The sequence below is a fragment of the Vicia villosa genome, linkage group LG5, assembly GCF_029867415.1.
Source record: "Vicia villosa cultivar HV-30 ecotype Madison, WI linkage group LG5, Vvil1.0, whole genome shotgun sequence".
NCBI lineage: Eukaryota > Viridiplantae > Streptophyta > Magnoliopsida > Fabales > Fabaceae > Vicia > Vicia villosa.
The window spans coordinates 163919974-163936523 of NC_081184.1; the positions used below are offsets into that span (position 1 = coordinate 163919974).

Consider the following 16550-nt stretch of genomic DNA (forward strand, 5'->3'; position numbering starts at 1 on the left):
TATGCTTAGGTTTGGTTTTGTTTGGAGACCTGGATCCTAGCGATCGGTTTGTACTTATCGTTTTTTGGTAAATAAAGTTTAAAGCTATTCTTCCAAAAAAAAGGTTGAAGTGGGTTTATGAGACTAAATGTTATGAGTGTTATATGGCTTCTTTTGTATTATCTTAATTGTTATTTCGCTGCGAAGAGATCATATGAGTTGGATGTCGTGTATACATCCCAAGTACAAATCAGATGGATTGGATGTCATGTAAACATCATAATTGCAAATGTATGTATTAAAATATTTTGTTGTAACTCGTGTTACGGAGAAGGTCATATTTGTTGTGTGTGACACCCTAAGTGGTTGTGTTTATTTAATTAAATTCTTTGATAATTATGTGTGGGGTTTAGGGTGTTACATGGTCTCCTTGCACGTTTCCCACTCTTTGGCTGCTATAGGATATCCAATATGCACACTCCAAGTGTACTTCTTAACTTTTCAAAGTGGACAACATCCAATGGCTTAATGAATATGTCAACCAGTTGCTTGTCAGTTGCTTTGTGCTCTAGATTCACCACTTTATCTTCTACAAGATCCCTAATGAAATGATGATGAATGTCAATGTGCTTGGTTATACTAGGTTAAATAGTATTCTTTGATATATTTATGGCATTCATGTTGTCACTGAATAATGTCATGACTTCTTGTTTGACATTGTACTCCTTCAGCATTTGTTTCATCTAGAGTGATTACGTGCAATTGCTTCCAACAACAATGTATTTAGCTTCAACAATGGATAGAGAGACACAATTTTGCTTCTTGCTGAACCAAGAAATCAAATTGTTGCCAAGAAAGAAACATTTGTTTGATGTACTTTTGTGTCATCAGCACTTTCAGCCCAATCTGCTTCACAATACCCTACAAGTATGGAATTTGTATCATGAAAGTACAAGATGCCATAGTCATAAGTCTCACTTATGTACTTCAAGATTCTCTTCACTTGAGTGAGATGACTAGCCTTAAGTTTATCTTGGTACCTAGCACATACACATACATCAAATTTGATATCAGGTCTGTTAGCTGTGAGATATTGCAAACTTCCTATCATACTTCTGTAGAGGCTTTGATCGACATAGGGGTGGAAATAGGCTGGGCCGAGTTAGGCTTTGCCAAGTCTAAGTCTGACCTGTCAAATAAACCGAAGCCTAAGCTTGATCTCTAGCATGTCGTAGGCTTATTTTTAGGCCTGAGTCTGACCTTTTCGAAAGTCTGGTTAGCCTGTTAGCCTACATAAAAGCCTATTTGTTTTAGACATATGTAAATAAACAATTAAAATAATGTTTAAATAGACTAACTAACTAAAAGACCAAGAGACTAAAAATTTGTTTGCATTGATTTATTTTAACTTACATGTTAGTATAAGTTCTCAAAGACTATTTGTTTAAGAGAACTTATGAAAGCAATGTTTATCAGGTGTTTTCATCTTACTTCACAAGTTCTTCAAGATAACCAAGTTTTATTTATGTATTTTAATTCAAGTACAAATCATAACAAAATGATAATAAAAAAATTATTCATATTTATTTAAATAAGTTGACCTAATAGGCTTAAAAGACTTTTTTGGGGTCTGGCTCCTAGCCTTTTTAATTAAATAGGCTTATAAACAAGCCTAGACCTTTTCTGTTTAAAAAATGTGTGGTCTGGCCTGAGCCTATATAGGCTAGCCTGTAGGTCAGTGTTATCGGTCTGGCCTATTTTCGTCCCTAGATCGACATCAACTCCATTTTCATCCTTAGAAAGCTTCAAGTGAGTTGCAGCATGAGTTCTCCTATGCCTTGCATTGTCAAGATCAAACTTCTTCACAATGCTCTTAGTATAATTGCTTTGAGACACAAAAATACTTTCTTCCATTATCCTTACTTGAAGACCAAGAAAATGAGTGAGTTCTCCTACAAGATTCACAAAACTCAGATTGTATTTGTTGGACAAAATGTTCCACTATCATGTCAAACATCCCACCAAAAACTATGGCATCCATATAGATTTGGATCATCATAAACTTCCCTCCATCATTCTTCACAAATAGAGTTTTGTTTATTCCCCCTCTACTGTATCCATTGTTGATCAGGAACTCAGTTAATCTTTCTAACAACTCGGTGTCGGGTGCACAAAACTGGCCCTGAGCCTGCTCGGCCATATGTTTCCAATGAGAACCGGTCGGAACATGTCGTCCAGCCGTAGTAGAGAAGTCTCTGTCTCAACAGCCCTGACGGCAGTTACCGCTCTATCAGTGATCTTGCCAACAATGGTTTTCTCCTTCCTTCTGGCCCTCAATAAAAAAAAAAAAAATAGAAAAACGAAAAGAAAAAAATTAGTGAAAGAAGGTGCCGAAAACTTTGAAATTTCTAGAATTTTTCCAATAAAATTAAACTACCAAAAATTTGATAATTTCCGATAATTTTTCACAAAAAAATTGAACTACGGAAAATTTCAAATTTTCTAAAAGTACCCGAATTGCTAAATTTCCGTGATTCTCCCGAAAATTTTAAAATTTCCGATATTTTACTTACTTTTTCAAAGAATTTTCAATATGCAAGTGAAATTTTCGATATAGTAAATTTTGAGTAAGGTTATAACTTATAATGGTCTTTTCATTCGTTTTGGGGAATGCCAGGTACAACTCGGGAGGTGGCAAAGTTAATTACTCAACAAACATGTATATGATGGTATTCCACAAAACTGGGGGGCTAGGCCCAAGACAATTTGAATGCAATGAAAATGTGTCAAAAAAAGAATACAAGAAAAATGACTCAAACAATACAACAAATTTTTCTAAGTTTGCTAGTCGTATATAACCATGTTCTTTTCTTATGTATAACACTCTCGCCTACTCCTTTTCTCTGTTCTGCTAGTCACCTCGTGAGCAGTTATTTCCCATACATCGTGCTCCAATAAAGATCACACGTACCGGAAGTGCCCACGATCCTTTCAGGCCTTGATCTCTTGAACCTCCATCCGTGTAATCTTGGGTTCAGATGAAGAGTATTGATTAGGCATATCCCATATTTGGATCATTTGAGTACTCAAATGGGGTTTGGCCGGTTGGGTCTAGTTGAATACACCGAACACATGGCCCTGCTCCATTTGTATATTTCACACTACTTTTTGAAATATTATTACCACTAATCAATGCACTTCCAACATACCAGAAAATGGGTTGATAATAAACATTCAGTTTCACAATAAACTTCTTTCCCATTTGACTAAGGAAGATATCTCAACATCTAGAGGAGACAAACAAGCTGACTCTATTTTCTTTCCACCAAGCACATTTGCAATAATCACCAATAGATTTTGACAAGCATGATATTCCTCCATATTTTGTGTACCAGTGCCACTGAGCTCCAGTGATCGATCCTTCCTTGGCTGGTAAAACGACCTAAGCAATGAATATAGGTCAAATAAGATTGGCTTTGAAGTACAGATAAATATCAAAATTTCAACGATACTTTGTTCGTTTGTGGTAGCAGAAAAAAAAATGTATGTTTTCCTTATTCAATATTATGACTACAGACCACAGGGACTAAAAAGGTTAAGATCTTTACCATCTCCAAGCCGGATTAGCTTCGGGAGGGCATCGTACTCTTAAAGAGTTTGATGATATGATAGTATTGTAGCCTTGCAATAAAATGGTTCTTCTTCCCACTGCAAAATTACGTAAAAAAAACATAAATATATTGCATGAGTGTCGATTAAAATATCTAGCTGAATAGTCAACTTTGACCTATTACCACAATTGCACCTAGGAAACCAAATTAAAAGGTATAGATTATAAAGTAGGGTACCTTGTAAATTAGAGGTGCTAAAAGTCAGGAGACAGAGAGCAGATACAACTGATGGTAGAAGTTCCTGATTTATACCAGGAAGCAGTTGGAGATAGAAAATTGTAGAAGCAAGCAACTCCTCACAACCAATATTAATATCATGTCTTTGTCCCGAGGTATTTTCTACATGCACCAGTAAAGAATGCAGGGATTCTAGTTTATGTGTTTCAGTAAACCCTGAATATATATCATTGGATTTCTGATGAAGCTTCCCATTGATTACTGATGCTGTTAACCAGCGCAAAAATTTTGACACTAACGAGTCATCATGAGATTCTTCTCCTAATTCTTTTTTAACAATAATGAGAGACTCGTTGGACTTCAGCCTTTGTTTAGAATCTGAAGCTAACGCAGTTGTAATTGCCCAGATAATAAAATTCTGAAGCCTTTCCTGATCCTGTATACATGTAAAGGTTATTCATTTGCAAGAACCACCAGATACCACATGTCAATAATGTTAACATTACCAGTTGGTATAAAACAAATATACAACAACAACAACCAAGTCTTATCCCACTAAGTGGGGTCGACTACATGGATCAAATTCCACCACAATGTTCTACCCAAGACCATTATGTAGTGGTATAAAACAAATATGTAGGGAAATTAACAAATAAAATGCAAAATTGAACAAGGAGGTGTTTCTTTTGTTGTGTATGACCGATGCAATGGTAGAATCCAAGCACTCATATTCTAGCATGAGAAAAAACACCATAAACAAGCCAGATACAAGAACAATTATAAAATGATGGAAACAATTACAAGACAATATTTTCAAAATTAACTCTTACACAATAGTATGATATAAAAATTCTATTATGTAGAGTGCATAGTACCTAAAGCATATAGCATATGCTCAATTTTATATGTCTAGGTGAATTTCATTTATCATATTCACAATTGATAACCAATAAACTTATACAAAAACCAATAGCATTTCTGCACAGCTAAAATCTAATCAAATATCAAATACAATCCAAAATTGATTGCTTGTATGCCTTTAAAAAATCACTTATAAAATATAGACCAATTTCATACCAAAAACTAATAAAGGGGATGAATAAAAGTACCATTAAGAAAATGGAAATAGGAGGTGCACTCATAAGTATGGCTTCAAGAGCAAAATCCGGGTTAATGCCTTTTGTAGCTTGATTACACACACTGCCAGCTTGGTATATCTGGTATAAACCCTCTATTGATAAGGTGAAACGTGGCTGACATATTTTCCTTTTCTGAGAGAACTTTAACACCGACACTATCATTTGTAGAAAAGGATTAACTAATTCCATAGATTCATCTGTCATTGTTACATCATGGAGTACGAAACTGAATAGATTAGATGAAAGCTCAGTCAGCTGCTCAAGGCCATGATTTTGCAACCACTTGGACATGTTTCCAGACGAAATAACATCATTGACCACCTAAACAATAAAAGCTTATGGGCATTCAGTGCAAAAGAAGGAAACTGAAAATAAAAATACATATAAAAAAAGGTCACATGTTTGTAAGCATTTGACAAAAATAAAAGCGGTGAACAACTTTAGGCAATAACTTGTGGTATCAAAGCTATTTGAAGATCATGCATAGAGAACAACAGCTAAATCTTCAGATAAGAGCTAAGCGATCAAGACCACCATGGAAATCAAGATGAAATTCCATGATCAGTCTTCGATGCCGACTTCAGTTCAGCTAGGTACAAGAGCGAAAGACAGGTAAGTAATTGTTTTATGATTTGAGCTTCCTCTTTGGAAAAACTTGAATTCAAAGAATCAAACTGCAAGTCATACCCCTCTCAGTACTAAGTTCAATGAACAAAACCAACAACAAAGCTTTTTCTACCAAGTGGAAGTATCTAGTGTAGAGCTTTACTACACTACACCATTCAAAAATTAAATAAATAAAAAAAAAAAAAAAAAAAAACAGGTTTCCAAGTCAGAGTAAACAAATCCCCAACAAATTTGAAAATAAAAATCAGGGAAACATTTACAGATAAAACCAAAAAAAATAACAAATGATGCAAGTCGGGAAGTCAGAATGAGCACCTTGTTCCATCCAACAGGAACTGTGAAATGACTAAAATATTAAGCAATTACCTTCAACACTACCAATACATGCTTCATGAAAAATCTATTTTCATCTCCATTAAGCCCAACCCTTCTAGTAACTGAGATGAGAGATGATAACCATGAAAACAGAGAACAACGTTTCACTAGATGACGGGCAATCTTTTTCACTTTAATGGATTTCTTTATCACCTGCACAGCAAATAAAAAAGTCATTTATTAAATTGGTAGAAGATACTCAAAGGAGAACAGCCAGAGTAATTATCTTGGGTAAAATGGATATTTCATTATAGAGGATAACATCCCGAACAAATTAAATTTTATAGGAACCAACAAACAAGTTCATATCACCCTTTAATACTTTATCAAGTAGGCAATCCACACATTGGTCAAATATAGAACACATTGACACCATGGATGCCAGCATTTCTTAAAGAAGGGTGTTATCCTAAAGACTGAAACACTGCAAATAGATACCGAAAATAATATTCCTAGTGCTCTGAACTAGATGGTGGTTTCAAAGTATAAAGGTCAGGTTCAACAACAGCAGAAACACATTATGTGGTTCTAGTAAGCAGCCAGCCTCTTTGAAATAAGCAAACACTTAATAAGATCACCATTAACACTGCAGCACCCTAAATCCTTAAATGAATACATTAACAGTGTTGATAATATATAAATTAGAGTGCTCTACTTTTAACCAGCTGTTCCATGAAATTTACCGAGTCCTTAAGCAATCTTGCTATTACCCGTCATACATAGGTATGGGATAGGGACTTGGGGTATTATGGAATGCCCAAAGACCTGCTTCAAGTAGTATGGGATGATCGGTGAAGAAGTTAAGTGGCTTGGTTCTCCTTCTGTTGTGCAACTGCTACGGGATGAAGTCAATACATCATTTATAAGATTCAAAAAATTATTGGATACCTTATAGTGTAAAATGTTAATTTAGACCTGTTAATTTTTAATTTTTATATGTGAACATAAAATTTATATGGGATCAAATCAAAACATTATTTATAAGATTCAAAAAATTATTGGATAACTTATTATGTAAAATGTTAATTCAAATCTATTAATTTTCAATAAGAATCATAAAATTTATGGTTTGATTTGATTCAACTATTTAAAAATATGGAACTGTGATTAACGATTCAATCCAAAATTTGGCAATTAAGCTATGAGATTAGGCTTTAGGCAGAAACACAGTTCTGGTCATTTTTAACAATGCCAACCAGAAAGTGATAACAATATATAATGCAATCGAAAGACGGGAAAATTAGGAATATATGTTTACTTCAATGATCAGGTCCTTTGACACAGCATCTGAGAGAGGAGAGACATAAAAGCTCATTAGACTTTCAAGAACAGAGTTCCTGATATACATCATGGCATCATCATCTGAGTTCAGTCCTGCATATACTAGCCGAAGTATCCAAGATCTCTCTGCTTTGAAATTGACTGATGAACTCCATATAAAGTTATCAAACAGAGGTATAACCTACAAATGGAAGCAAATGGAACTTACACAACAATTATTCATCGCAAAGCATATGTTTTATGTAAATCAATTTATGAAAGAAAATTCCAATATCACAGATATATACCTTCATATTCAACATAGAAGACTGTGTCAAGAACGTGCATATTGCTGCATAATGATCATGCGAGGAATCTAACAATACACAAGATGCCTCTGCAGCAAACAGTGCAATAACCGATGGGATTCTTCGCCATGACTCTTCAATACTGTTTTGAACAGAATTCATTAGAAGCCGGAGTCCCATTACATCCTTCCTCTTTTGGCACTTCTGTAAAACATTTTGATTATTGATCAATCACAATTAGTCAACAGCAAACATAAGTGCGACAAATACATTCTTAAAAGGACATATCTGATATAATGATTGAACTTTATAGAAGCCAATCCAATGTTTCTGTATGCGCTAATCCAAATAACGCCATTTTCATGGAGCCCTGAAGCCTAGAGATAAACCCTTGGAAAAATCCCAAGCCACAACGATACAAAAAAAAACATTGGCCTTAGCTTGCACGAGTTTGGGCTTCTAGGCGTCTGTCTTAGAGGCTTCTACTCACTCATAGCATACAGTGCTCTTTTTGGAAGAATAAATATTGTAAAACAGATAAGGGGATGCTTGGTTTGAGAGAGAAAAAAAAGTTATCTTCACTAACAATTATACAATCTAACCTTGTTTTCACAATGTCTCATTTTCAAAAATCTATACAGGAAATGGTGAAAATAGCTTTTGTAATTTTCAACATTTTTTAAACAAATAATAAAAATAAAATAAAAATTAATGGTGAAAATTGAAAATAGAAACAGATCCTAAGATAGCTTTCTAATAGGAATCAGCATGCAATGACCGATTTCTTTTTAATGAATGATAAGGAAACAATAAGCATAAACTGATAAGCACATTACCAACCTCTAATGCATTCTTAAATTTAACAAGTGTGTCATAAGCTAATCGTCGTATTCCATGATCTGGAGAAGACATGCTAACAAATGCAATTGCAAGCAAACCTGATCCAGCAAACTCTACAGGCTCTATATATGCTTTAGACAGGCCATGAATTGAGAATTGCAAGATAAATACAGGATCATAACGTTCTCCAACTTCAACATGAGAAGAATGTATCTGCAAAGGATGTTGAATAGTTAGTTTAAGTTATGGAACAGAATGAGAATAAGCACAAGACTACAAGCAGGGAAACGCTGCTTCAAGTAGAAAAATTAAACATGCTACAACCTTTTTCCTGACGTTGTCGATTTCAATCTTGTTTACAGATGGCACTTCATCAGAAGCACTTCTGTCATAAGGAAAAAAGAGCACTGTTGACACACATACGTCTGGATCAATTGGAAAGTTGTCCTTTTGCTGACTTCTAGTCCATTCCTCAATTACTTCTGAATTTAACTTTACATTTTGAGGGAATGATCCAGTCAAGGACTCAACTTGTTTGATCACGTTGTATATTGCCAAATCAATCTCACTGAGTGTTGCACCATAAGAATTACGCAGTAGTGCATGAAGCTCTTTTAAATTTATGACAATCTCATTTCGAGAATCTAAATCAGTTTCACGAGCCTTTGTCCATAAGATTATCCAAAGCAATTTAACAATTTCCAATGGTCCTTTAGAGAGCTTGGTTGTTAGCACCTTGTGCTTCTCATTATTTTCTGAATGGTCAAGAAAAGGAATGGCAATACATTTCAAAATGCTGGATACAGGCTTCAAAAATGAACCAGCTGGTCTGCGCGCTGAATGGAGAGTGGGAGCAAACTGAGAGTGAGCAAGTAATAACTGAAGGTATAAATCATATGATAGCCTCCCCTCGTTGAGCCGAATTAATATAACCTGGAGGGTTTTCATTGTCTTAGGATCACTGAACCTATAGAGAAGAGCAGACCTGAATAATATCTCAAGGAAAGTAATGGATTGTGATTGAATAAGATCGTTTTGCATCTCTACAGCCAACTCAAGAATGGTTGTTAACACAAAAACTTCCAAGTGATTATATAGCAATGAAATGCTTGTGCTTTTCCCTGTTCCAGACTGATCAGAGGATAAAGAAAATTTCTGAACAATAAGCTGCCAAATGTCCACCAAAACATTCATGAAATGTATCCTGGATGCTTTCAATTTGCTTCGCATTTCCAGAGCAACCTCTTTCAAATCCCCACCTTCTTCATCATGAAACAGTAACATTTTACAAAGTGATATCTTTGCAACAACATGATTGATTATGTTGAATGACTGGCAAAGAGAATAACTATCAATACATTGACTATGACAATCCATCAGCTCATCATGTAGGGCAAGTTTGGGGCAAATGGATTTGAATAGCTTCAAACGCTTCTTCAGTTTCAGAGAATCTCCATTAAGAGCAAAGTGATACTGCAACATATGGATTGATTTTCCAAGGAGACTACAATCAGTAAGACAGAGAAGTTCTTGAACAGATGATGGGACAGATTCTCCATACTCTTCCTCAAATATGTCTTTGGATAAAAAGCTTTTCCACTGGCTAAAACCTTTTAAAAGGATTTTTGAATAGAAGTCCGGTATCTTTTTAAAATCTCTGTGGCTCATATCCCTAAATCTCTTCAAAATGAACCTCAAATATGATAAAGAGGTCGGTAAAAGCAATATAAACTGATCTTCTGAAAGACTGAGATGAAAAGCTTCGGCAACCCCAACATCATGATCTAAACTTCTCTTCACTATGCCCAAAAATAAATGCCCAAATATAGATGAATGCAGAGAGCTCAGTTCGGTGAGAATATGTAAGAATCTAGCTCTCTTTGCATTCATTTTGTACAGGCAAAGAGAAAGCATTTTCACAGGAGTATTCATTATAATTTTCTGCACAACCAACATCAAAGGATGAAAACTTTCTTGTTGCATATTTTTCTGCTTATACAAAGCATTGACAGCTTCTTGCAAGCAGCTATCTGCACAATCTATTTCATGATTTACAGAAAAATCAACTACCTTACTGTATATTTGCTCAATAATATCAGCTTCCGCATTGTTTTCACCCATTTCCCAAAACAAATCATATGGAACCCTGTTTCCACTTGACTGCTGAAAATAAAAAGATAAAGTACTGAAAGCATAAGCAGCTAAGGAACAGCCAACAGATAAAAAGGAAATCTTAGTTGGCAAATCATCCATCCCAACTCTATTGAACATCCAATCTACTAATTCAAGGAGCTGAAAAGGGGATAGAAACCGATGCAAAGTGTGTAAGGCATACAATGTTGGTAGGAGAGGCGTCATATCTTTAGCACCAATGCACAGCTCAAATCTTTTCTTGACCTCCAGAAACAGCTTCTGTTGAAGCCCCTTAAAGATTTTCACAAAATTATTAGCGACGTCTTCAGCTTTTGATCCACAAAGGTGGGTACCGAATAACAACCACATTTTGTCTAGAGTCATTGTCAATATGTCTAAAATTGGATTACCAAATTTTTTAAACCCCTCGCTGGATAGTACATTTTGGATATCAAAGTTGGTTCCTGTATTTCCATTCGAAATGTTCTGCCTATTTCCTAGAGAAAAGGATAATGATACCAAAACAGAGGGATGACAACAAATGGTTTTAACAACTTCTTCAATGTAGCGGCTTGAGAAAGACAAAGCAGAGTCTTTTATAGACAAGTCAGGACAACTTTCCGGAACCAATAATTGAGCTAATAGGTTATGTACAAGAATAACACAGATATTCAAAAGCTGTTCTATTTCAACTAATGGGACAACTTTATGACTTAGCTGAATCTGATGAGTCCAGAACAGCACAAGCTGCAGACTGGGAAGGAGTGAGTGGTCATTTACAGATTCACGTAACTTATGTAGCAGAAGATCTTGCATCTTAGAAAGCTTTGATGCATAATGACCATTCATACACATCATTGCAGGAAATATCACATGGAAAGGTGTCTGTTTTAGAACGATACTAAATGCAGCAGAATCAGGTTCAAAAGCATCTAAGAGTTGCCCACAAGTAAGAGAGTCTGAACACATTGTAAGATCAGATGTCTCAATAGGAGCAGTATTTTGACTATCACTGCACAGCTCTGATATGGCCATATCCAAGCCAGCATAAAACGTCACAGGCCACATCTTAGAAGCATGAACAAGAACACTATAATCAAGAAAATATATAGATGATAAGAGAGAGAAAGGAACATCAAGTAAGTCGCGTGAAATGACCACGCTTGATGGCAGACTCGTGGATATCTTATCAGTATTTTCGCATACAATGGAGGATACGAAAGCTACAGTTGTTTCTGCCATCCGATGATCATCCCTGTCACGTAATAGTCTATTTACATCACCAAGTGAACTTCCTAAAGAACCATCAGGATGGACAGATTCTTTGTTTCCAGATAAAAGGCAACAATTTTGTCGGTGTGAAATGCCCTCCACAAAATCCAACAAATTCTTCAGAGGCTTCCACTCAGGAAAGACTTCATCATATTCATAACTGTCGTCAAGTCTCTCAGTCAAGTCTGCATTAACTACAGAAGATAACAATTCAGCATTGACCTATAAAAAACACAGATACAATATTAGACAAGCAGAAACTGCAAGACTAAATCAAAATATGTCCAGTTATACACATACATGTGTTTGCAAGAGGTATTTCACTGTGTTGCAAGTGTATAATAGTACTATTGATTTTTTTGGCAACGAGCAGGTTCCTGATTTTGATCGGATCACCTTCAGACACTTCTCCAATACACATATGATAAAAGGACTAACATCAGGTGATAAATCTGCAATGAAATTGAAAACCACCAGTTCAGTGTAGCAATAACGAGCCAAAAGTTTCTCCACTATTTCGGTAACACCGAAATGTTAGCATTCCCCAAAGAAATGTCAGGACCACTACGGGTACTATGACAGTAGAAAATGAGCTTGAGATACAGTCCAACGGACGCACCTTGGTCAAATGAATTGACCAGACCAGATATAAATGCAATAGAACCAATGTAAGTGATTTTAGGGTTAATTACCTTTATCACCTTCCAAAGAGTGTACATGATTCTTAAGGATGTTCCAATATTTGACTAAATTATTCCCGAGTGTAGAAACAGCATCACATAAGAATGTAATAACAAACAAAGCCAAATTATGTAAAACATCCACCTCCAATATATTAACAGAGGAATGCTCCCTTTGATAACCTGGTAAAAACAAAAGCCATGCATGTATCTCATGAAGGTTCCCGTCAAAAGCACCAGTACTGAACATAGCTGCCATGGCCAGCCGGTATGCCAGATTCCTTGCCTTTTTTATTGGTGAAAACATAAACAAAATAGTGAATGGCTGTAGATATTTGTACAACATGGCTGGAGTTCTTATAGGTGTTTCATTCTCTGGACACCATTGAATGTATTCCACAAGCAAAGACAACAGTGAGACTTGAAGGTGACTTGTTAACTCTAATGGGTTTTTAAGAAGACCTTTAAAAGTATCAAAGGAATGGTCCAAAGTTAAAGGCAAACTCCGCTGCACAAGAAAAACAAAATAAATATATGATAACTTCATAAATAGGTGCATTACTTGTGAAAAGAAATTAAAGTTATATAAATAAATTACTATGACGCCAGATTTCCTTTCCTTCACTAGTTAAGAAGACATTCTTAGCTTAGGTGCAAGTGCAAAAACTGCATACCACACAACATTGTAGATTTCATTTTAAATTTTATCTGGCAGTCAACATTTAATCCTCCAAAAATTACAAATATATTAATCATAAGCATTCTCTTATCAATCTCTATATGAAATAAAACTGAACATACATGATAATATTTGAGAGCATCAAGCAGATTAGCCAATAAGTATGATTCTGCATCTTTCAGAGTGCTAATACCAACGGAATGAAGGTCCAAACCCCATATTTCCCCAATGTTATTCTTGAGATCCTCTGCATCATCTGGTGCATCTTCTTTATCATCAACTGTTCCCCTGTTACCACTCAAATCAATATCTGGAGCAGAACTTATCCCGCCAACAATTATATCTATGTCACTCTCAGAAGTATCCATTTTTAACTTCTTTCTACTATTCCCATCATGTTCATGATGGGATGCATTTCTCTTCAAACTTGAGTTAGTAGATTCATAACAGGTATCTAAAGAGGAGAGTAAATTTAATAAAACCTGCAGATCAGGAAGATAAGGTTGAACATAATTCTGAATTTCTTGCTTGACAGATGCCATATGCAGCATCAAAGGATTGTCTGAACTAGAACTACGACTCAAACCACCAAAAAGGGAGTCCAGCAGTTTCAGTAACTCCAGAAGAAGCCTTAGAGTGCCATGTTTCACAAAAGAGTTAGCATGATGCAACCCCTTATTAAACATTGACCTGCTGAATGGACGGGGAAACAAGCACTTCACAATGTCAAGTAAATCCATGTTGTCAATCGAGGAAGAAACATTTGATTGGGAATTACCAAGTTCCTTGGAAATGCCATTGCTGATTGAAGAAATTAAATCAGCTGCCACAGAAACTGCAAAAATCCTGCAAATACAGAAGTCATAATCGAATAGTGTATAAAGAATGGAAACATATACGCAGAAGAGAAAAAGTTAGCAAAACCAAAACCATCACCAATAGCTAATAAATCTAATAGCTAGTCCCACTGGTAGTGAACGAACCCTAGTTGTCTCTGAAGGTGAGGCTGGAGGAGTATTACGTAGGAGGTCTATGAAGGTGAGGCTGGAGGAGTATTACGTAGGAGGTCTATGATAGCTCTGTTATTGTTTAGGCAAACTCTCTAAGTGTTTCCATTGTTTGTAATCAAAGGGGATTCTTCTCCATTTTATTGGTTCTATCAGTCTAATAATCATGTTTGACAAAGGGAGTGAGTTACATAAATCTATTCATTGATGGAATAAAACTTGGATTTACACAAAATTCACCTTGAAGGTGCATTTGCAACCCAAAACCGGATATAATGACCCTGCAGGCTGAGCATGCTAATAAATCCCCTCCCCCTCCCTCTAACAAATTAACCACTAACAATTGCCTATCAAATAAAAAAGAAAGAAAATGAACCCTAGTTATTTAGTGGGTTTACACTATATGATACTAACATTAATCATACATACATAACAATATCATACATATATACATATATAATATAAAGATAATAAAGGAAAGAGGGACAAATAAAATGCATATAACCAATACTAACCATGAAGATGATTTATAGTTTTCAACATTGTGAGGAAACTCTTTTAAGTACAACAAACCAAAAGTAGGTCGAGCATTGACAATAGCCAAAAGCAAATCCCTATGATACTGAACCTCGGTAGGCCACATCTTCTTCAACAAATCCATCATCCTCTTCTGATTACCCTTCAAAGGATGTGGCCGCTTCTTCGGATCAGGCATCAATCCATTACTCGGATCAGTACAAACCAAAACAAGAACATCAAAAGCAATTTTAGCCGCATCTCCCCCACCTTCCCTTCCACAAATACCAACCAACTGCTCCAAGGTAACACTCCCAAACAAAACACTCCTCAACCCCGGCGGCACCAACGACGCCTCAACAAGAACATAATCCCTCAAAGTAGACAAAACAAAAACAACAGTCTCATCATCATCATTCTCCAAGCCGCGAAGCACACCAGAATACATCTCCCTCTGCTGCAAAATCCATCTCAACAATCCCGGCTTCCCAACCTCCAAAAACGACATCGCGAATCCAACAAACGACTTCCTCAATAAAACCTCTCTCTTACCATCACTTTTCCTCTTCCTCTTCGCCAATGCCGTGAATCCTGCAACCTTAAAATCAAAACTCTTCGCAACCTCCGAAGCTATACTTGCTCCCCTCCGAACAATCGAAGCCAAAAGCAACAAAACCGCTTTCTGCCTTTTCAATTCCTTCCCATTCAACTCTTTATACAAATCATTCAAATAATCCGTTACAATCAACCGTGCAAATTTATCCAAATCCCTAGCAATACTCGCACTCTCAGCATCATTGAAACCTTGTTTCTGTTTACCACTACGGTGACCGAGTAATGCGGAAATTAACGCAAAAACGTAATGCAAACCTTGTTTTCCTTGTCGTAACTTCCAGGCTTCTATTAACTCGGAGCATTTGGGAGAACCGAGAACGTAGTCGCGGAGAAGTTTTGCTCCGTTGTCGCTCTTTAAGAGCTTTACGAACTCTTTTGAGGCATCGGAACATAGCTTTATCTCTGGTGAAGTGATTCTGTGAAGTAATTCTTTCAGTTTTGCGTCGTAGCTGATTGCTCCGCCGTAGGCGGCGGCGGCGGAATTTTCCATCATGGTTGGTTCTGTTTAGAGGGTTTAGGGGTTTAACAAAAAATGTAACTGGTTCGGGATTTTAGGTCTGGGTCAAAGGGTTTTAAAAATGAATGATAATTTATTTAAGTAGAGAAAATTTTTACGGTAGGTTTCATTTGAGAGATATATAGACGAGAGAAAAAACCAAAGAAACACAAAAGAGAGAATAAGTTAGTGTGGGTCGGTCCTTTCCACCAGGGATATCTTCATTGTTTCGGCCAAATCTTAAATAGATTGGAAATTTGGAATCTAAGGGTGTGTTTGTTTCAAGGTTACCAAAATTATTCCTGGGAATATGAGCATGGGAATGCAATATTCCCATGTTTGATTCAAGTTTTAAAAAGTTGTTTCAAGGAATTTTTTATTCCAAGGAATCTTATTTACACATAGTTTTTGAATTCTTATTCCAAGGCATAAAGGGTGGGAATAAAATATTCCCATGGGAATAAGTTAAACTAACTCTAACTTCCAACTATTACTCTTAATTATTTTTATTTTTATTTTTTTATAATTTAAAATTAAACAAATTTTATTATTATGCCTAGGAATCTAAATTTCTACCAAACACATAGGTTGGAATAATATTCCCAGGAATAATAATCCTTGGAATAGTATTCCAAAGAATATAATATTAATCCATGAAACAAACACACCCTAAGTTAAACTATGGTGTTAGAGTCGTATATTTTTTTAGTTCCAAAAAAAACTTAAATAAACCTTTGTTTTTTCACTACAAAAATATTATTGTCCTTCTTTCATTT

At 35.8% G+C, this 16550-nt stretch overlaps 1 protein-coding gene across 3 annotated transcripts; it reads right to left on the reverse strand.

Annotated features, from left to right (window-relative positions):
• Positions 1-2683: 2683 nt before the first annotated feature.
• Positions 2684-15988, reverse strand: LOC131603666 (uncharacterized). Of its 3 annotated transcripts, XM_058876077.1 has the most exons (14): positions 14663-14707; positions 13919-13986; positions 13263-13833; positions 12474-12969; positions 12082-12233; positions 8701-12003; positions 8377-8589; positions 7537-7740; positions 7227-7430; positions 5960-6121; positions 4937-5287; positions 3828-4263; positions 3588-3687; positions 2684-3421 (listed from the first exon to the last, which is right to left on the reverse strand). In XM_058876077.1, exons 3-14 carry the CDS (start codon positions 13824-13826, stop codon positions 3220-3222), a joined length of 6387 nt encoding a protein of 2128 aa, XP_058732060.1. In that variant the 5' UTR covers positions 13827-13833; positions 13919-13986; positions 14663-14707; the 3' UTR covers positions 2684-3219. The 3 variants fall into 3 exon arrangements, with proteins under 3 accessions (XP_058732060.1, XP_058732059.1, XP_058732061.1); XM_058876076.1 differs by having other exon boundaries at positions 13263-13986; positions 14663-15988; XM_058876078.1 differs by lacking the exon at positions 14663-14707 and having other exon boundaries at positions 13263-13830.
• Positions 15989-16550: the final 562 nt, after the last annotated feature.